The sequence below is a fragment of the Emydura macquarii genome, unplaced genomic scaffold (assembly GCF_026122565.2).
Source record: "Emydura macquarii macquarii isolate MOO-44397 ecotype Brisbane River unplaced genomic scaffold, CSIRO-AGI_Emac_v2 contig_312, whole genome shotgun sequence".
Taxonomy (NCBI): Eukaryota; Metazoa; Chordata; order Testudines; family Chelidae; genus Emydura; species Emydura macquarii.
Genome location: NW_027130449.1, coordinates 11,957,983 through 11,980,316, shown reverse-complemented (window position 1 = coordinate 11,980,316; position 22,334 = coordinate 11,957,983). Strand labels below are relative to the sequence as shown.

The window sequence follows — 22,334 nt, the reverse complement described above, 5'->3', positions numbered from 1 at the left end:
GGGAGATTTCCATAAGCACAAATGGCAGTTTAAAATCTCCCCCTCGATCCTTATGGCACAGGGAGCTTTAGCTTCAATGAGCTTTGGATCAGGATCCATACTTGCACTCTCACAAGGTAATTGAGATCATGAAATAGAACACAACGGTTCTTTGGTAGACAGGAATTAATTGTATCATTCAGATTTCCACTGGTCAGGCTGTGGGAGAGGAACTTTTCACTCTACTTTCTGCCACAGAATATTAAGGAAACATTAAATATTTATGTTAAAAAAAAGAAAGGAATCAAAAAGAATCCCAGAGTTCTCTTCACTTTGTCCCTTTTTTCCCCTCTGTAAAATGACTAGAGACCAGAGCCTTGGTAGAACAGAATGTGAACTGCCCGATGCTAACATTTGAGCCCCAATCTGGGCTCAATCTGGATAATCCTGATCTATACTAGTGTAATTAAATTTTCTTGCCAATGCAGATTGAGAGGTTCTTAATATCTACCAGTAGGATGACCATAGTATTTCTCCTCTTTCCAGCCTCCTATTCTACTTAAACACTCTGTGATTGGAAAGACTCCCATTAACTTCAATGGGCACTGGATAAGGTCCATATAGAGCAATAACAGAGAAAGAGGCTGCAACTGTTCCTGCAGTTCTAAGGCTCCAGGTAAGAGGCAAAAGCAATCAAAAGCTTCTTCAGAACACCAGTAAACGTGACACGCTTTACCTGAATAACCAGATTTGATTCCAAGGATAAGTTCATCATCAGGCCCAGCACTCTGGACAAACACTCTTGGTATCCTGCTGAGTTGCCAATAGAGCAACACTCATCCTACATAGAGAAGAACAGACTATTCAGCATCTGACTCAAACCGAACAGGTTAAAAAAAACCTTTACGTCCTCAGCCCACCTCACATCTACCTACTGATTAAGGATTGCCAGATGCTCTGAGATCTCTGGAGGAAAAACTGTTGAACTAGTAATATTTGTTAAGTCAATTTACCACAAGCGTTAAACAGGCCTGCCAGCATTCTTGGCTTTCAGCCATCTGCAGTCGGATGACTCCATCAGCACACAGGTCCCCCATGATGCCAATGCACTGGGCAAGGGCTGGCTGGTTCACCTCTTTGACAATTTTCTTTAAAAACCAAGAGTAGAAAGAAAAAATACTCAGGACAACAGTAATGAAACAATAATAAAGTGCAGAATGCTCCTTGATCATTGCTATTCCTGCCGCTTAAGCTGTGAGAACAGGAATTCCGTAATTACTCCTCTCATGTAAATCACAGAGGTGCACCATACTTGGCAGTTTTCCTTTACTGGAGACACAGAACTAAATCCCCACATATTGTCTTAAAAATTTACACCAATGGAGAATTAGCAATTGTCTCTCTGCTCCCTGACCTCAAAATGGTAAGTCTCCCTCCCCCATCAGGTCATGCCCAAATAGCATGACAGATCCAGGCACAGCGACAGTTAATAACAACACATTTTCAAAGGGAAAACAGAAGTGGAATCCCAGCTATTGTTCCATTTCCTTGTCACCCATTTCAAACCGTGGAGAGAGGAGAGTTTTTCTTGTTATATCCTCTCTTGTCTAGTGCAACCCATGAATAACACACATGGAAGATGAAATAATCCTGGCCATGCTACTGAAGAAAATGGAAATTTTGCTACAGGCTTCATTAGAGCCAGAATTTCATCTCCAGAGTTTTGTCAAGTTGCTCTCTTGCTTCAGAGCATAAGCCCACTTCTAACTATTGGAGAGGAAACTTTCCCTAGGGGCAGGTTACCCTGCAGCAAGCAGTTATGCCATTTCTTGCAGCTACTGGATTGGAAGGATTCAGCATGGCAATTCTTACATTCCTAGGACTAAAGAACCATGTGAATTTCAGCTGTGAAGAATCAGCCCCTAAGCTAAAAGGAATTGACAGAACAGACATTATGCAAACATAGCAATTTCATGCAAAATATGGAGAAACTGGGCTCTTTCTTACCAACAACTGTGTGAACAGAGGCAAAACACTTGTGGAAAGTTTGATACGACACTGGATTTTGAACCTGTTGGCAAAGCAATATTCATCAGCCAGTTGTGGATCTAGACAAAACTAACACGCAGAAAAATGCACCTTGTAGCAACTAAAAGGCCAGCTCAAATCTTATCCCAACTGGAGAGGATTTAAAATCATAATATGAATGCAGTTTTACACAAAAACAAACATCCTTGGTTTTCCCAACATCCTGTTTTAAGTTTTGCATAAAGACTTCTTTATGATGTAAGAGTCAAGAAGTCTGCCCTTAGCTACACTTGTTCAGATCCAAAGGAGTGACTCTGGTATGAGTGAAAAACTTCAGATTACTGTCTTGTAAAAAGTGCAAGATGCAAAAATCCTTCCATTTCTGCCAAGGCCTCTTATCGTATCTTGTAATACACGCATGAAATGGCTGTTTGGCCTATCAGACACATAGAAAGAGTATTCTGTATGCAGCTCCACAAGTCAGCCTTTTCACACTTAGCAGTGTTTATTTTGGGGCTTATCAAATGACCTCACAACTCTAAAGAAGGGAATGGTTGAAGAAATACTAGTTACTTTTCCTCCATGATTAGGTTACTTAGCAGGTTCATGGCACAGCTAGCCCTGTCGTCCATAACACTGACAAATGCAATCAGCATCTGCAGCCACCTGTAAGAAAGTTAATAAAGCTCGTGTCAGATAGATTATACAAATATGGGCCAGGGGTAACATTTACAAGAGCACCTAACTGACTTAGGAGCCTAAATCCCATAGACTTCTAGAAGGACTTAGGGCCAAATCCTCAGTTTTAATCAGCATAGCACTACGAAATCAAGAAAGCCAAGCTGATTTGCACAGCTGAGAATCTGGTGTAGTTTTCAAAAGCAATTAACTGATTTAGGCACCTAATTCCTTTGACTTTCAGTGAGATTTAGGCTAAATCACTTAAACGCATAGACTTTAAGATCAGAAGAGACCATCATGATCATCTAGTCTGACCTCCTGTACATTTCAGGCCCTAGAACCTCACCCACCTACCCCTGTAATAGACCCCTAACTTCTGGCTGAGTTACTGAAGTCCTCAAATCATGATTTAAAGACTTCAAGTTACAGATAATCCACCATTTACACTGGTTTAAACCTGCAGGTGACCCGTGTCCCATGCACCTGCTGTTCTCAATGACATCAGTTGCAGTTATGGGTACTCCACACCTGTGAGAATCAGCTGCACATGTGCATTTTGCACACTTGACTCTTTTCTGACCATCATACCCAGACTCTTTCTTCAAAAAAGTAGACAAAAGGAGTTGTCAGAGTCGTGATATTTTAGACCATGGCAAAATTAACTGACATTATTAATAATAAAAGCATCCAAAACTTTCCCTCAGACATGGCTCATCTCTTTAACCTTCCTTTGAATTAAAAATGTCTCCGGATTAATGTTGTACATATTTTAGTAAAGCATGTACATCTGTTGAATCTTTTCTGCTCATCAATTATTTCCAACTATTTCATTTAAACCAGTCCATTAAAATTTGTCTCCTGTTTAATTGTAGAACTAGATAATGGCACAGGAGCACAGAAGCAATAGCCGTGCTTTCTCCATTCAGGGAGTCATTGCAATCCTCTGAATAATCATAAATTCCAGTTAATGGATGATGAGAGACTAAGCTTGAAACACAAGCCATTCAAAGATATCATTAAGAGCTTATATTAAGTTGAGACAGAAGTACATACATTTGACTGTCACCTGAAAAGATTACTAAATGAAGTTGCATGAGAGGTGTCCAGAGGTTATATAAACATTCCCCACAAGAAGCCTTTTTTAAAATTCAATTGTGAAAACCTGCTTAGATGTGAAATTTGCCATATACTGCAGAAAGCTAGGATGTCTTTCCTCACTATCTGCAGTGAAAGCATGTTGCATGGTGTTTCTCTGGCCATTGCTGTTCCCATTGTTTTCTGCTTTTGCTCAGCTGGGCCTGTCACTTCAGAAACTATCCAGTGATTAAATTTGCAGAAATTAAATTTGTTAGTCTTTAAAGTGCTACAGGACTCTCATTGTTTTTGCTGTATACAGACTAACACGGCTACCTCTCTGGAACTTTTTATCCAGTGGTAGTTCTGGAGACAAGCTGAAGAAATCAGACACGACTTTGGGGAACCCAAGACATTTTTTTATGTTAGTTTGTGAACTTAGCACTGGTGAAAGCCATTGGGCACAGAGACTCAGGAGACCTGAGCTGAAATCCCTTGCTCAGCCACAAACCTCCTGAGTGAACTCAGGCAAGTCACAGGGTCTCTCTGCGCCACAGTTCCCCATTGGTAACATGGGCAGCTGGCTCGCAGGGACACTGGGAGGATAAATGCATTAAAGACTGTGAGGTCCTCAGACAATATGGTGATGGAGGCCACAAGTACCTAAGATAGTTATATAGCTGGAGTGTAAGCTTCCCTGTCACTGTGCCTCACCCCTGCCCTGGGAGCACCTTTAGGGAAAAGTGGAATTAAGCATCCCTGGCCAGTCAGTCCCTGGCCTCTTAACTAAGGGAGCCATCAACTGTTCCACTTATTGCCACTTGTGTTGCTGGCTTCTATCCTATGAAGAAGAATGCAGGAAGTGGAATGAGATTACCATATTCATTTGACAGAGGTCACAAAATAGCCATCGGAGGGAAACTGACTTTCAGCCCCTATTCACCAGGGCTAGGTTCAAACTCGGGCGACGTTCTTGGCTGTTCACTTTATAAGCCAAGACATTCCCTATTTTCAGGCCAAAATTCTCACCAACTCTCTCTGCAGCATTCACTCCATATTTGACACGCCTCCCACTGAGGAGGTTAGTATCAAATATGACCATGGCAGCCAACAGAATAGCCAGCTTTTGAGCAGTGGTGGAGCTGCAGGGTGGAAGGGCACGTAATGGGTCAACTGGTGGTGTCACTTTAATTATACCTATGGGCTAGAAAAGGTGCCACATGTACCTCTGAAGTCTGCTGGGCAGGGGGAGCCACAGAAGGTGCCCCCACGAGGAGAATTTAACTTCTGGACACTTTAGGGGTTGGATTTTATTCTCCCTTAGATAAAATGTGGATACTGAAGTGCTCCCCCTATGGGTTTGGATGACCTGCAGATAATGGTGTTGGAAATTTTGTCCAGGAATCCAATCATTCCAATCTAGCTGATTTGGGCCGTAATTTGCAACTTCCTGAGTGAGAAGGCTAAGTGTGAGTACCTTGTTATATGTTATCTTTCAGCTGTGGGATGGCAAGTGTACAACTGTTCATGGATTCTAACAGAATACAGTACTTGGTTAGGTTTTGGTGCCTGACCAGCAGACTTCTTCCATTCTCAGTCTGAGAGTACAGAGACAGCAATTCCAAGCTCTGCTTCTGGATCTCAGGCACGTCACATGACAGCAGCATGGGAAGCTGCACATTCACATCAGGGTGAGTTAACAACAATCGCTGATTCTCCTCTGAAAAAGAAAAGGTCTGTGTCGTACACCATGTGTCATAAAATCTCTCTACAGCAATTAAATCAGAACCTGTAGAAAATCATTCAAATGTATTAACATCTTTATTTCATCCACTTAAGGGCTCTTACTCTACATGACTAGCATGCAGGAGTGTTAATTTCAAATTATATCACTTCAGGGGAAAGAAAAGGATCTTCCCATGAGTTTAATACTATTCCACAAGGAAATTTGTACATGGAATCTCAACACCAATATTTTGCTACCACTCTTGGTACTGGCAGGAATCTTCCAGGGAAAAAGAGCAAAATTTTGCTTGCATCATCACATCCTCTGGCTTCCATTTTACAAGAACAGATATAAAAGTACCAAATGGTCCATTTGTGCCTCTCATACTGGACAATAAAATGGAATGAAAGCTACAGAACTGGGAGAATGGGCAGAGTTCAAGCCAAAATCATGCAGAGTCAGACACAATGAGCCACAACTTTAATTAAAGCAGCTACACAAAGTCAACAGAGCTGTGCTGATTTTCACCGACTGGATATCTGCCCTCTGTTTGAACACTTACGCCAGAATGGATCAAAAACACACTGGAAAACCTCACTAAGGCTTACATTTAATCCAGACATCAGAGTACTCCAAAAGATAAACAACAAATGACTTTTCCTTGCTGTTCTGTGCTAGCTTTATTTATTGAGGTGCACGTGTGCAGCCCTAGAAGGGCTGGTTGCAAGCCCTCCTTGCTACACACCGCTCCCCACAGTAGCTAAACAGAGCTAAAAATTCCAGCAAACAGGGATGAAATGGCACCCAATACAGAGGTGCTAATGGTGCAAGACATTAACCCATGACCATATGATGTCCCCAGGACAGGAGCTCACTTCAGCCTCTTCAATAGCTTTAAGCCATCCATTAAAATGGATAATAATTTAATTACCTAGAGGGCCCAACAGCCACAATTGTACTTACTGCTAGCTCTATGCCTGCAGCAGTTGCGTCTGACCTGTAAATCTGTGGTGTGCTGTAAGGTCTAGAACCAAGTGCTCTGGGGAGTGATATTAATTGAAAACAATAATTTCAGATGTAGTCAGTGCCATATAAGCAGTACATTAACGATGATTAATGCTGATTACGCAGCCTTACCATTCCCAGCACAGACTGCTTGCCAGAGGAGGAGAAGAGAAATTGACAATTCCACTTCAGCTGTGTTTTTCCTCGCTACACAGAGCCCCCTGAAATGAAAATATTTATCTACATAACAAGGAAGGAAAGATGAAAATGTGGAGTCAGAGAACCCCCATGGTTTTTCTACCTGAGGATCTGCCCTATGATTTTTTTTTCTTTTTTTAGTTCCCAAGCTCCAAAACTGGCTATTTCGATAAAAAATTTTTGGGAACGTTGGTTCCATTTCCCAATCAGACACCTTTACCACTGGCTTTGATATATTGGCTGGACAACGTCTGCTTCATGGATCCCTTGCTGAGACTGCGTTTTGTGCTCAGCTCTGCACTCCCTGGATCCGTGACAGCTGGAATCACCAAGAAGCCACATATCTCAAGCAACGTGCGTGGCTTCTTGGTGATCCCAGCTCTCACAGATCCAGAAAGTGCAGGGCTGAGCTCAGAACTCAGTGAGAGTATCACAAGAGAGTGACACTGATCTGAAGGGATCACCATGTTGCAGCCTTACTTGGAATCCCAATGAGCCTCTCCCACCCGTTTCAGCTTCTTGGGACCACCTCCAAATCTCTGTGTTGGGCTGTCTCAAACCTGCAATAATTTCGAGTGGTCACATCTTTTGTATAACATTTTGCAGCCAATACCTAACTGAACCCTTCCCAAATATATCTCCAATGAGCCCGTCATCTCTTTCCCAAAAGAATTTTAAAAACCAGATTTCAGCATTAAGCACATGGCTTTGGTCTCGTGCAGAGCATATATCATCTTGTCCAAGAGGCAGATTAAATAGCAGAGAGGCTTAGAATCAAATAAGGTCACCAGCTTCACTGCTTGCCTAGTGAAGTACAATACAACAGACAGCCAAGAAGATACAACGGATAAGCAACAGAAAGCACAGGTCCTCGAGGTTGATCCTCTCCCTCAATTATAGGGCTAAAACTGATGCCCAGAAATAGTTTTACATCTTATATTAGAGAGATATGGCGCCACATCCACAGCTGGTGTAAATCAGCATAGCTCTTTGACTTCGATGCCACTGCATCGGTTTATCCCAGCTGAGGATTTCGCCTGCGGTGCATTGAGTTTCTGCATCTGAGATTCTTTTACGTTAAGTTTTACAAACTTGCTCTCATCTTCACATCTGAGGAATTAAATGGACTAACCCTACAGAAGTACCCCGGAAACTAAAGACTGCAGCTGAAGCACAAGCGGTATTTTGCCTGCTACATTCAAGAGCATTGTTTGTTTAAAGGTCAAACAGACATCAATGCAATCAGACATTAAAATGCTGTCACATTTTTTGATCATTTCATCTGAATTTCATGAGAGGCGATTGTGTTTCTTTAAAATATCTTTTCATGTTGTAATACCCCACTGTCCTCCTTACAAGATGCCTTACCGTCTTATGATCTTATTGTCATTGATGATACTGAATCCATTGTTTGTTCTAAATAAAGTTTGTTCCGTGCCTGAAACAAATTCAGAGATAACCCACATCAGCCCAGCAATCCATCTAGCATCATGAAGGCAGACTCCTGTTCTCCGGAAACAGTGTCAATGTTACTGAATCAACAGCTTTGGCCAAAATACACACACACACACACACACACACACACACACACACACACACACACACACACACTTACATAATAAAGAGGAAAAATCTTCTAAACAATATTTGGAGCAGAACCAGCACTGAGGCTAAAATGTATGCACATGGATTCATGTTTGTAACTGTACAGAGTAACTGACTTCATTTAAAGAGCTTTGCAAGGACTCGGAAAGATTTAAACATCAGACAGGCTTTGCAAATCAATGCATTTAATCTGTGAATTGTACATTTTTTTTAACAAAACAAACAGCTGTTAAAGGATCCAAATCAACACCAGAGTCCACATGGGAGGTGACAGAGTAGGAAGAGCCCAACCAGCTCATGTAGTCCAGGCCCTTAAAGCAGAATACAGTTCCCAGAAACAGGACATCTCACATATTGAATGCTACAGTTTTAATCACTAACAGTAGAAGAATGTAATGTATATTTAAAAGGGCCAGATCCTTATCTGGGGCAAGTTGGGTAGCTCCATTGGGATTTGGCCTAAAATTACAATATGCTTTAAAATTAAATAGTAAAAATAAGCTCCCCCTTTACTTATCTTCTAAGACCAGAGATCTGGATTCAAGGTCTTATCTGCATCAATTGGGGACGCCCAAGCAGTACTGTTTGCATTTGTTGGTAACGTTGCTAAAAATCTACAGCAATGGAAACACTTGAGCTCAGAACTTGCCAGAATTTCAGCAGAGATGCGTCTAAAAACTGTGTTGTTCATATCTGATACGAATTTGCCCAAGGTCTGAGTGGCTTTGGATCTAGCATTCCATTTGGAGCCCATATAGGAGCCTTTTAAATTCAATGTTCTCTTCAAAAGACAAAATGTTGGTGATTTATCTGATCATTTACATTATCTTAACAAGGATTAATTCACTATCCCAATGAACTGAACAACAGTGACCAGTTTGAGAAGAAAATCAGACTGCTAGATACTCACTGTATTTACATGGTTACAGTTTACCGTAAAATCATGGGAGACGTTTGCCATCTAGGTTTGTTACTGAACATTTATCCTCATTTTCCAAACAATGGGGTGTTTTCTCCTTTATCGTGCTACATAACTCTCCAGACCACTAGTGGGAGATCTGCACTCATCTCCTCTAGGGGAAGAGAGCTGCCTTTCAACATTAAGTTGACAAAGTAAGCACTTCATGTTATTCTGCACAGCGTGTCTGATTTGTGCATAACTGTGCTCAGATTTAGATCCAAAAATATGTGAATGTTTCATACACGCATTTACTGGCCTAAAACTTTTGAAATATCAAGCCCATAATGTACACTTTTTTTAAAAACAGAGAAAGAGTTTTTATAGGCTTGATCCAACTCTCATTAATGACTTCCATCTATTTGGATCATGCCCCAAGTTAGCACATTAGACAGACAGATTTGGGTAAAATACTTACAGTCTTTTATTGATTCAGTCAAAACTCTAATCCCGCCTGCATAATAAAGGATGTTCTGGTCAGGTCTACTGAGTTTCTCAAGCAGCTCTTTCACAGACACAGCCATATACTTTCCAGACTGAAATTCCTCCAGAGCTTTCTTTTCCTCATTTGCTTTTTTTTCTTGTAAGTCTACTTCATTCATGCAATCTACAAAACCAAAAGAAAGAGAAACTAAAAATGAAATTCAATAAAGAAGCCATAAATTCTTGATGCACATTAAGGACAGTGAGGAAAGAAAGGAAATCAAATGGGGTTTCATGATGGTGACAAATATATGCTGGGCTAAATATATAAAACATATTATTAATATGTATTATTGACACCACATCTAATATTAAGGCTGCGAGTGTGTCAGGGAGGTAGCAGAAGTCACAGATTCCATGACTTCCAGAGAACTCCGTGAAATTATGCTCTTCAGCTTCTGCTCCTGTGCCCTGGGGCAGCGGGGCTGAAGCTGTTAGCTTTGAGGGCTGCAAGGACCTGGGAACTCTCAGCCACCACAGGTGGTGAAGGTCCCAGAGCTCTCAGCCGCCGTGGAGGCCCCCCAGGTCCGAGCCGCTGCTGGTAGGGGCCTCCCAGCTCTCAGCCACTGCTGTCAGGGGACCCCCAGCTCCGAGCTGCCACAGGTGACAGGGACCACATGGCGGTAGGGATCCAGTGGCTATCAGTCACCACCGCAGCGTGGACCCTGCTGCTGTCTGCTGGGGTGGACAGTGGGGACCCCCGTCTCCAAGCTGCCGTGGGAACCCCGCAGCCTCCAGCCACTGAGGGTGGGAGGGGACCACGGGTGGTAAGGGGAGCACTGAGCCATGGCGGGCAGGTGACCCCCGCAGCTCCCAGCCACCATGTGCGGCAGGGACCCCTGAGCTCTGAGCCGATGCTGGCGGCTGGAACCCATTCCTATCCATCAGGGGGAGACGTTAACTTGGAAGAAGAAACAGCTGGATACAGAAACTGGATGGAAAGAGTTGATAGAGAGGTTTAGAAGGCATGAAGCTGGTTTTTAATTTAAGTTCAATTTTGATGAGAGGATAAAGTACCAGAAGGACCCTGACATTAGACTTCTTACCTTTAAATAGACTTTCTTTTTGAGGATCAATTTCTAAGATCTTTTGATAGGACTTCCTGGACTTAATACAAAAACAAGACTATATGGTTAGTTGAAAATAAAAGGGAAAAGATACACAAAAACTATCTAACTTGACTAGGTCTGATCTAAGACACTTTGAAATTAATGGACTAACTCCCATGGACACCAGCGGATTTTGGATTAGATCTATAGAGCTTTAGACTTTGTTCTTCACTTTCTGCAATTTTTTATTTGGCATCTTTAGTCCAAGTCATAACTCTGAACTCAACAAGTAGTAAAACATGAATTCAGACCCTTCTTTTTCTGAGCTCTTCAAATCTCTGAATTTGGGGAATGCTATTTTTTGGCAGCCTAGAAAAAATAAGCTTTTTAACATACAATAAAATCAATCTGCAGCAATGATGGTTAAACTTTCATGGCTTGAAGTACCTGGTAATCCTCAATCAGTATGTCATTTAAAAATTAATAATATAGTCAAAATACAAATCTAAAAATCCATCATTGGGCAAAACAGAATAACAGAGCATTCTCTACAAGAAATGAACAAATACCAGACACCAAGTTAAAAGCAAAAGAAGTGCAGCTACAAAATACAGCACCAAATGTCACGAGAACTATACACCTTAGATTATCTCTCTCCCAGATCTAGCATCAAAGTATAACCAATTTATTAACGTCATTAAAAAAACTAATTATAAAAGTTATTTTTAATTATTAGAAAAAAAAATCAAAGAAATTATATTTTAAGAACAGTCAGGTTGCAGCTACTGTTAAACACAGGCAGGAAATGTAGAATTAAATTGTCTATACAACATTTAGCCCCTTTGGAGATTTGGCAAGAGTCTTCACTAGCATCTTCCTTACTAACAAACCCCAAAGTGGTACACCGATTTAATCTGAAATACACAGGAATCACTTCACCCACAACTGAAATGCAGCCCCTCTGGAGTGAAACGTAGCACTAACTGCACCACAGAGCAGTTTAGGACAAGAAGTAAATATATCTTGTTCAACTGCATCTTCAGGGGAAGTGTAGTTACTCTTGGCAGAAGGTACACACCTGAGCTGCAAACTGGCTAGGACATTCTGATCTTAGGGAAATGACTATGCTTTGAAAAAAATCCATCGTTTTATACTCCATCTGCAATATGACACATTCAGCAGCACAGCATCCCATAGCACATTTTGTGGCACTGGTCCTGTAGCAACTCAGAGGAAAGAAAGAATGCCACCTACAGAATCGCCATCACTGCTTCCTATGGCATGCAAGTGTTCCTTGGAGATCTCCCCAATCCTAAACCAACTTCACCCTGCTTTAACTTGGGAAGGCTAGTGGGGCCTCAGCACAATGTGCTGGTATAGCTACAACTCAGATTCCATGGCAGACCCTGCACTAGGCATAAGCAAACCAAGCAATTGCTTAGGGCCCCAAGCAGCACAAGGAGGCCCCCTATTTGCTTTTTATTATAAGAACTTGCCTGTTTTATTATTTGGGGGTGGGGGGGGTGGGGATATTCCTGCTTAGGGTCCCCAGTGGGCTAGCACCAGTTCTGTTCCATGGCCTATCATGGCAATATCCAATCCAATCAATAGAAATCTGTCTGTGCTTTTACTGCTTATTGATCAGAAATTCGGGGTGGAGAATTCAATTATTCTGTTTCCACCCAAAACTGACCAATAATTAAAAGAGAAAGAACCATTACAAGCTGTCATTAAAGACTAATGCAAAGTGCGACACTTAGGAAGGGGAAAAAAATCAAATGTATAACTACAAAATGGGAAATAACTGGCTAGCTGGTAGTACTGCTATAAAGGATCTAGGGATTATACTGAATCACAAATTGATTATGAGCCAACGATGTGATGGAATTGTGGGAAAGGCTAATATTCTCGGGTGTACTAACAGGAGTGTCGTATCTAAGACACGACAGGTGGCACAATTAACAGTCTGCACCGGTGACACCTAAACTGGACTACTGTATGCAGTTTTGATCACTGCACTTGAACCTGATAAAAGTGTTCAAATGCGTTAAGGGCTGTTATAAAAAGAACAATAATCAATTGTTCTCTATGTCCACTGAAGGTAGGAAAAAAGTAATTGACAATCTGCTGCAAGATAGATTTAGGTTAGATATCAGAAATAAAACAACTATAAATATCATTAAGCAAGAACAAGTTAGACAAATACCTGTCAAGGATGCTTTAAGTATACTTGGTCCTGCCTCAGAATGGGGAGCATGGGCCACCTCTCAAGGTCCCTTCCACCCCTACAGTTCTAGGACTCTGTAATTACCATGTACAACTTCTCTCTGACCTTTGTGTGAGCCCAAGTAACGGACAAAGCCTGTTACATTAACATGAGAGGGAATACTTTGATTGAGAACTACTGCAGCCCTCATAAGAGACTGCAGACATTTTCTCCCCCAAGCCGCCAATGTATGACAAGATATTAGCATAACATGCTATCATAAGTCAGGTGTTTAAGATTCTCTCTCTCTCTCTCTCTCTTGCATTGCCTTGTAACACCAAACAATGGGCAGATGTGCATTCCGTTTATTGTTATACTTACATAAACCTGATCTAAGTTGCTAAATCAATGGAGTTACTCCAGATTTACACCAGAGTATCTAAAAAGAGAATGTAGGTCAACACCTACAAGGTTTGTACAGCTTACCTCATTGTAGTTCATCAGTGCCAGATGAGCTTTACCCATGTGAAAATAGGCTTTAATACATTTTTCATTGCACTGCATTAAAAAGAATTAATCAGAACATTTAGAATATTAAATTTTCTAACCTTCTAGTTAATAAAGATACAGCAACTGCCCAAAAAACTAACTACAAACATGGAGTGTGCTGTTCTTTGAGTGATGCCAGCTGACTTTCAGTTCAATGAATAACACTTAGACCTCCCTCACACTAAGGGCAGGTGGTAGTGAGTGCCTCACAGTCTCGGGTACCCCAGAAGCATCACACTCAGCATTAATTGCTCAATAAAGTTTTTAAAGGCATGCTGGAAATTGCATAACAATGTTGTCTCCACCTGGGAAGTAACGCCGGGCTACCACTATGCATGAGCCCCCTCCTCTTCATCAGAGCTTGAACTGATCACCAAGGACCGCGAAGTTATGGCAGGGCCTCAAGTGACCATTTGCACTGTGATGAATTTCACCCATGTTGACAAAGCACGAAGCACATTTTCAGCAAATCTCCATTAGAAGCATACAATCCTCTGAAATATTCTTCTGCCATCAGAATTGCTTCCATGATGCCACTTATGAATGAATTTGGGCAGTCACTGACACACAGGGCAGTTTATACTAATTCGTTATAATCTGTGTCCTACCAGCTGACTGAAGAAATGGCAAAACAGTTACCTTTAAAGCCCATTCACAGTCATTGATTGCTTTCTGGTACTCCTGCAACTTCATGTAAGCCTGAAATAAAACCAAGATGGGATAGAGATCAGCAGATTTATCAGTCCAAAGAAGAATAAGGCCATGTGTATATGTACAGTGCTGCAGCGGCACAGCTGTGTCTGGTGAAGATGCTCTCTGACAAGGGGAGACAGCTCTCCTGCCAGCATTAAAAAAAAAACCCACCACCGTGAGTGGTTTAAGCTACATCAGGAGGAGAAGCTCTCCCATCAACACAGTGCTGTGCACACAAATGGTCATGTCGGTGTAACTTATGTCATTCAGGTGGATGGAACATTCACACCCTAGAGCGACATAAATGTTGCCGACACAGGCAGTAGTGTGGACGTAGCCTTAGAATACTTTGTATCGCTATAATGCTTTCCCAAGTTCAAAGCACTGTAGAGACTTAAAGTATATTACTTTAATTAACTAAACCCACAGGGAGTGCCAACATACTGATATGCATCACAGCCTCTCCTGTGAAGCTGAATTCTTGATCAGTGCAAGAAACTAAGGGGAAAGTTTCATTTAAGAGCTTAGTCTGCAGTACTTTGCTGGTAACTTTTAATCACATTAATATTCACTGTTGCTAATGTGGCAGTAAAGTAGATCCCATCAACTCCTGTTAGCAAAAATGAGACCTAAAGCACCGCTGTGGAGAATGGCCCAGGACAAACTACCTTATGTGCTGCTCTTCCTCCTTTTTCCAGTTCATCTGCAACACATCCGGCCCCCTGAAATTGGCTTGGACAACAGAGCAATGATTCTTATATGCCAACAGCAGATAGCTTAGACTGTTCTCTACCTAAACAATATATCTATAGCAAATTTTTCACACACTGACCTGTGCTCTGTTCGTGTACAGCACCTGCATATCCTTCTGTTTCTCCAGACCTTCAGTGTATCGCTGGATAGCTGTGGCATACTCCCCTTTACTGAATGCATCATTTCCCTTCGCTTTCAGAGCTGAAGGAACAAGAGTCATGCACTGGAAATGTCATTATTTCCAGTTGTAAACACTGTGGACAGAAGCCATGTTCTACTGCTGCAACCTGCCCTGAGATTCCCACAGTATCACATCTATCATAACTGGGTTCATTGGGCATAGCATGGAATGGACTTTTCTCTGTGTATTTTCATTTATGTGTCCCCATCGTGTTCTACAAGACAAACTCAAGCCATTTTCTCTTTATAGCTAATTACTTACATCTTCCCACACACCATATCTCTCTCACTCCCAACCTTAAGTTTCTTTATCATAAAGGGGAGAGCCATTAAGAGGAATACATTCTAACAGACCCCAGCAACGACTACACACAGTCCACATTCTCTTCTAATCAATGCTATACACAAGATCATTGGTACTATGGAACACCAAATGCCAGCTTCCTTGTGCCCAGTCTCATCAATCTGCATAAAAATCTGGCTAACAGGCTAGCTTACCAGCTTCATTCAGCTCTGTTCTTTTTAAGCAGTGCTTAGTGGACATCAGAAATGTAAAACTTTAGCAATTACCATTCGCTAAACGTTCATTTTTCTTCCTTCTTTTGGCTCGTTCTTTTGCATCTTGCTCTAACACTGCCATGAAGCTGTCTGAGAGCCAGCAGAGGTAGGGAAGCATTTCAGACAATGAAAGAAAAGATTTCCTCATTAAAATCAAATTGTAGATGAGAGAACAGTCATTTCTGAGCCATGTGGAAAATATTAAGGGGGCAGTTCATTAATTTGCTATAATTTAGAATAGATTTGCATACCTGTCTCTTTAAGCAGTTCATCTCTAAGAGACATGCTTCTTTTTTATTCAGAATAATGAGGTTCTTAAATCAGAGGTAGAGAATACACTGAAGAAATTCTTTACTATGCATAGTCCAGCCAAGCACATAGCACTTTTTATGTAAGTAATTATAACTTTCTGATGTAGCTCTCAGAGTCAACTGAAAGATTCACATTGACTTCAGTGGGAGTTGGATCAGGCGCTACATGAGATTGCTTTCCCTGACTCAGCTATCTGCAATTCTTACTCTAGATTTAATGATACAAAATGAATAGGGGATAATTATTAAAGAGATGAACTCCGTCCTACCTCGTCCCACTGTTTCCATATTCTGCATGTCCTGAAAAAGTCAGATGAGTGACACACAAACACATACACAAAAAAGGTTAGGTTTGAGCTGGAGTGAAAATACATTTTAAAGTATAGTTAGTTTAGAAATAACAAGCTGCAATTTTCATGAGAAAATATGGATGGGAAAAAATGGATAACATTCATTTTTCAAAGCAGCTTAAAACACAAATCTATTACATGATGAGTCTAGGAGCAAGAAAAGCTTTTTTAAACTTGTCAAAACTAATTCCATCAGGAGCATTTAAAGTCACAGAACAGAAGAAAACAAACAATTCAATACTCAGGTGGCCTCTTGCCAAATCAATGGGGCTAAGAATTTCTGTTAGACTCTTCACATGGGCAATTTCACCACTGCAGTTTGATAATTCCAACTGCAACAACCACCTGCTGGGGTATATTTCATAAGTAAAGCATTTCTTTTCATAAGACTAAGTGAAGCTGCACAACACTTAGGGCCAGAGTTTCAAAGATATTTAGTTGCCTAAAGATGTAGATAGATGCAGGATAGGTGCCCAAGTTCCATTCATTTCAACAGGCATTAGGTGCCTAACGTGCTCAAGCACTTCTGAAAATCCCACTATGCGCCTATCTGCATCTGTAGGCACCTGAAAATCTAGTTCCTAATGCCTGAATTAAAACTTCTCAAGACTTTGACTGGCTTGGATCAGGCCCCTGGAAAGCAGCAAACAGAAACCATGTTTTACAGCATCTCAGCACTCGCTTCTTGTTTGCTATTAGCACTCAGTGATCTCCTTTTTATCTCCTCAAGCTTGAACAGGTGTAGGCTGTAAAACATGATGCGGGGTATTCTCCCATATGCTTACCAGCGAGGAAATTAAGCAAGGGTTTAAGCTACATTCAACCCATATTTGTAACAATTCTTATGATGTTTATGTTGGCTTTGCATAAGTGGCAAGATAGATTCTTTCAAATGATGGAAGTGCAGCTAACCGCCTATATCTGATACTTGAAAAGAAATCATAAGGCTTACAGCAGTTTGTGAATTAATAACTGTTCTGTTCAACTTGGTCTTGCATTCTCCCTCATCTCTGACCTCCATGGCATGAAGTCTTTTCTCTGTATCAGAGATGGCTTTTCCCTGGACAGCTGGGTCTGTGGAGTTCAAGCCTTGAACCAAATCGGCTAAAAATAGTAAAAAAACAAACAAGACAAACATGAAATAGACTGAACTCAGAGAGATCAGGAGTCAAGTTCTGCTCTGGGTTACACATGGCTTTGAAGCCAGAAGGAGCTAATGTACGACTGAGGATATGCCTATGCTTTGAGGTGGGGATATGATTCCCAACTTGAGATTTACTGCACTAGTTCCCATCAAGCTAGCACACTAAAAATAGAACACAGCCATGCAAGCTGCAGCACTCAGGTGGGCATGAACTGGCTACCACACTAAGACCCTACACACACACTCAGGGCAGCTGGCCTATTCCACAGCTTGTGCTGCCATGGCTACCCTCTATTTGTAGTGTGCTCAGCTGATGAGAGTTAGTGAGAGTATGTCTTCTCCACTTGGGAAGCACACCTCCAGCTCAAAGTGCAGACATACACTAAAAGACTTGATGTAACATATACGTAACGAGGACAATATTTATAAACTAAAAAAAAAAAAATTCATCTCTCCTTGACCTTTTGGCTATGGTTCAGGGAAGCTCCAGTTTAATATCTGATACCTCCTCCATAGGCTATAGTTCCAAACGTTGGCTGGGGGATGGATTCAATCTAACAAGTCTTTTCCCAACTCTAAGTTCTACCAATAACTTACATGACTTTAAAAAAAAATAACAGCTGAAGGCATTTAGAGCCATTCCCAGCATCTGGCAAGATTTACATCTCCAAGTACTCAGAGATTTCAAAAACTAAACACAGTGGCCAAAATGTATGATCATTTCTTCTTTTTAGTGTTTTTTTTAAATCTATCCCCAGGTTGTTTTTTTCTATTGTTCTCTAATTCTCTTTATTTCTCCAGCTCAAATGATCTCAATTTTCTGTCTGGTTATTCATCACTGAGCAAAAGTGAAGGCAACAATGAGATGCAGTAACCAGCATTTCAATGAGGGAAGATGCCCAACACATCAAATTTCACTGATAAAATACAGAAAGAATTTTCAAAAATACAAAGTCCTTTGCTGTTCAATATACAAAATCCCCTATTTGGGTGTGTTTCGATTTATCTTTCATCATTTGTTATATGTCCAGTGCCGAAGATGCTTATTTGTCTTTTGCCTCTGGCTGGACATAGATAAAACAGGAGATAAAACAAAGGCAGCCTACCAAAGCATAGGGCACACTGCTATAATTTGGAAATCGATGAAGTTTTCCAGTCTTAGTGGGAAAGACAAATATCAGTTCTCGCAGGGAATTATCCTTCAGACCTAAATTTCTGCTGCAGTTTCACTTGGCTATGTTATTCTTCTATTTTGCTTCCTGTCCTAAACTGCTGTATAGCATTGCTATATTCTGCTAAAAAAAAACTGTGACAATCCTCCCAGAGATGGAGGCAATTCAGTGGTGGGTCCCTTAGCTACTTCACCGAGGTGTTATAAGACTTCACAAGTTAATGCCCACAAAATACTTTGAGATCCTCAGATCAAATGGGCGATAGAAATGCCACATATTACCATCATTATCAAAAACTCAGATTTTTAAAATTTCACTTCACTTCATTTGCTAGCCCACTACTAAGACCTCCATTCCCAGAAGTGACTGCCTGAGGGCAGACCCATGCACCACCCCACTGGCTTCAGGACAGAGGCCCTCACTCGATGAGTATTTCTTATAAAACACTGTTCTACAGAAGGAAACATCATGGATAACATTTTGTAAAGCAACGTCTGATGTTGATTGCTTCCTTTACTGGGTGCCCAACTGAAGACAATTTCGGTCTGGTTTTCAACATCAGCTGGAGTTTTCAGTCTGGCCTATCAACATCAGCTGGAGTTAGGGGAGCTCAGGATCTCTGTAAATGTCTTCAGGTGGGCACTAAAATCAGAAGCCAATGCTGGCCTGAATGCAGTGACTTCACCTGAGTGGCACACGCTTCGACCAGGTGTCAATCTGGCCCACCATATTTATAGTACACTTACTAATCTCATCCACATCTCTAAGGAAGTTCTGAAAATCTCTTTCTTCCTCATCAGCCATCATGGTGCAGATTGCCTAGAGGGTGGAGAGGAACCTAAAGGAATGAACAACAAAATGAGGGGAAAAAAAGAAATTTACGAAGTCTAAAAACAACCTCCTGGCTATTTTAATAGGGGTTTGTCCTCACACCTGGGGAGACTGGATGGCTCACAATGGTCCACTGTCCCTTTACCATGTACTTGGCTTTGACAGCCGGTTCCCAGCCCAGAATGACAGCGCGCACCATCGGACAGCGACTGGGAGTATCACACCATGTCAGTATCAAGCCCTGCTGGGACAGGGTCTGGGCCACAAAACCACCAGGGCTACCTGCCGGTGCTGGGCCAGATGTTCACAGGTGTGGGGAGCAGGGGGAGGTGGGGCTGCAGGGGCCGGCAGGGCAGGGAGGGGGGCACTGGGGAGCAGCGGGAGGGGGGCCGGCAGGACAGTGAGGGGGGCGCTGGGGTGCAGGGGGATGGGGGCACTGGGGTGCAGGGCGGGGGCGGGCGGGGACGGGTGCACTGGGGTGCAGGGAGCGGGGTGCAGGGCAGGGAGGGGGGCACTGGGGTGCAGGGCGGGCGGGGGGCAGGGTGCAGGGCGGGGGGGGCACTGGGTAGGGGGGGGGGCACTGGGGTGCAGGGCGGGGGGGCGGGGGGGCACTGGGGAGCAGGGAGGGGGGACTGCAGGGCGTGCCAGGGACTGTGGGGGGCTGCGGGCACCACGGACCGGGGGGGAGGGGCGGGGGCGACAATGGAGCGGGGCCCGGCTCACCCCGTACGAGCCGCGTCCCCCGCGGGAGGCCAGGCCGGCAACCACGTGAGCGCAGCGTCCTCCTGGTCGCCCGGGTAACAACGAGCCCCTGAGGCTCCGCCCCTTCCGCCCTCGGGGGCCGCCGCCCGAACGCTCAGCCCACGGCGGCCGTGAGTAGGCGGGGCCGGGCCCCAGCGAGGGGGGGTGGGTGGAGCTATGCCAGGATGGGCGGGGCCAGGCTGCGGAGGCGATGCCGGAAGTAGCCGCCTGAGGGCAGAGGGACAGAGGGTTCGTCCAATGGGGTGGGAGGAGCCTGCAAAGTCCCGCCCCCCTGTAGTACTTCAGTGATTCGCCCCTCCCTCCCGCTGGCCAAGCAGTCCCCTCCCCCATGGACTGGTCCCCATGAGCCCCCTTCGGCCGCAGCCCCTGGGTGGCTTCCTCCGCAGGGCGGGGCCCTGTTCCCAGCCAGCGCAAGGCCTCGCACCCAGGATCACGCCCGGCCGCTGAATTCCTGGTGCAGTCCCACGGCTCGGGTTCATCACCGGCCAGTCCCCGTCCCCGGTGGGCAGCCTCCCCTCCTGACCTCACGGGCTATCTTCAGGGCCCAGCGGCTGGCCACGCCGTCGCCAAGGCAGGCGACACACTCGGGGACAGTTCTACGTAACAACCTCTTCAACCCGAGCTGCCCACGGGCCTCCCCGAGCCAGCCGCCACTCCATCCAGGCCACGGAAACGATCCTGGATCTTCAGCATTATAGCTGTGTTTTAGCTAATTAACGACCTCTAATAAAACCCTTCCTCCCTCACTTCTCACTCTCTGGATTTTTTTGCTCGTCGAGGGAAGGCCAACACCTATTTTCTCTTAAAAAGCGCCTCTTCTTTAATGGTGTTTTCAGATGATGTGACAAGGGAGACAAGCAGCGAGAAAGAACTCTCATGAGGAGGTGGAAACTGTAGCTGTCATCAAACACTCAATAATAATTGTCAACAGGGAGCAGGTCAGAAATCCCCCCGTGAACATTCGATTGATGCTGTAGAGGAAAACTATCATTCTCTGTCAGAAATGATTCATTTCCCTGCTGTCTACTGGAGAGTATTCAGTCTGAAGAACCAAGTAGACATTGCAGAAAGACAGTACGACCCTTTGTTCTCATTGTATTGCGCTGGAACCAAACTAGAAACCACATTACACTGTCACCTGTGTCGAAACATTCACTGAGGGAGATTGGAATTTTATTTTTAAGCCGGGATAAACTTGCTTACGAGAAAGTAGAAAATGGTCTTTCTTCTCTCACCCCACATGCCTCAATGGAAGAAATATTTGGAAATACTGATTTTTCCAGGGACTGTCTTTTTTGTACAACAGCTTGCATACCAGGGTCCTAGGCCATGCGTGGAGTTCTTAGGTATTACCACACTACAAATAACATTAATAATTTTCAATTTGCTTCAGTTTATGTGTTTTGATATCCTCAAGTAAAGGATATTTACAATACAGAAGTGCAACGTACGAGTTCATGTAACACAAGAACACCAATGCAAGCAAAACTGGTTGCCCAAATTATTACTGTATTTTGACTTTATAGAGCAAAAAAAATCCTACATTTTATTCAAGTTTATATTTTAACACAGATGGCTATTGACAGATCGGAAGACTGACAAACTGGGGTCTTGTGTACATGGGGATAAAGCCCAAAATAGCTGGTGCCTTTGTGTGCATTAGCGTAATGAACTCTGAAGTATACTAAGCTAAACTGCCTGAGGGCACTCTTAATATGCAGTAAACGTGTCCACCTGTGACAAGCCCCAATGTTCTGGCTTAAATTTCTCCCCCTGCATTTTTTGGCAGCATGAATAATTACAGCCACATGCAATGTTCTGACATGAAAACCATCTCAAATGGCTGCCTATAGACCACAGTCCCAGACAAACATTTGTCTCAGCCAGGCAGACAGTGAAAACTTAATTGGTCCCCACACTTCAATACACTTGAAGTGGATGAATTTCAATTGCTTGCATGGTGCAGGAATTGACACCTACCTCAAAGAGCTGAGGAAGTTTTATTCTGATTGATGTCTTCTGCAGAACACGTCACTTCC

The 22,334-nt window shown here is 43.1% G+C and overlaps 1 protein-coding gene and 1 long non-coding RNA gene across 2 annotated transcripts in view; one reads left to right on the top strand and one right to left on the bottom strand.

The window, feature by feature from the left end:
* The window catches only part of TTC12 (tetratricopeptide repeat domain 12), a 28,230-nt gene extending 7,827 nt beyond the window's left edge, over positions 1–20,403 (bottom strand). The window contains exons 1-17 of the mRNA XM_067565602.1: positions 20,257–20,403; positions 19,449–19,540; positions 17,339–17,490; positions 16,306–16,336; positions 15,738–15,815; positions 15,067–15,188; positions 14,181–14,240; positions 13,479–13,550; positions 10,784–10,844; positions 9,673–9,861; positions 8,060–8,129; positions 6,626–6,714; positions 5,314–5,482; positions 2,581–2,673; positions 1,987–2,050; positions 993–1,127; positions 716–820 (exon numbers count right to left, since the gene is read on the bottom strand). Coding sequence (XP_067421703.1) covers positions 716–820; positions 993–1,127; positions 1,987–2,050; positions 2,581–2,673; positions 5,314–5,482; positions 6,626–6,714; positions 8,060–8,129; positions 9,673–9,861; positions 10,784–10,844; positions 13,479–13,550; positions 14,181–14,240; positions 15,067–15,188; positions 15,738–15,815; positions 16,306–16,336; positions 17,339–17,490; positions 19,449–19,509 — 1,551 coding nt within the window. The 5' untranslated portion in view covers positions 19,510–19,540; positions 20,257–20,403. The remainder of the gene's footprint in view (positions 1–715; positions 821–992; positions 1,128–1,986; positions 2,051–2,580; positions 2,674–5,313; positions 5,483–6,625; positions 6,715–8,059; positions 8,130–9,672; positions 9,862–10,783; positions 10,845–13,478; positions 13,551–14,180; positions 14,241–15,066; positions 15,189–15,737; positions 15,816–16,305; positions 16,337–17,338; positions 17,491–19,448; positions 19,541–20,256) is intronic.
* On the top strand, positions 19,480–22,090 carry LOC137164671 (uncharacterized). Its single transcript, XR_010923155.1, has 2 exons — positions 19,480–19,760; positions 21,132–22,090. It is a non-coding gene; the product is annotated as an uncharacterized lncRNA (long non-coding RNA).
* Positions 22,091–22,334: the final 244 nt, after the last annotated feature.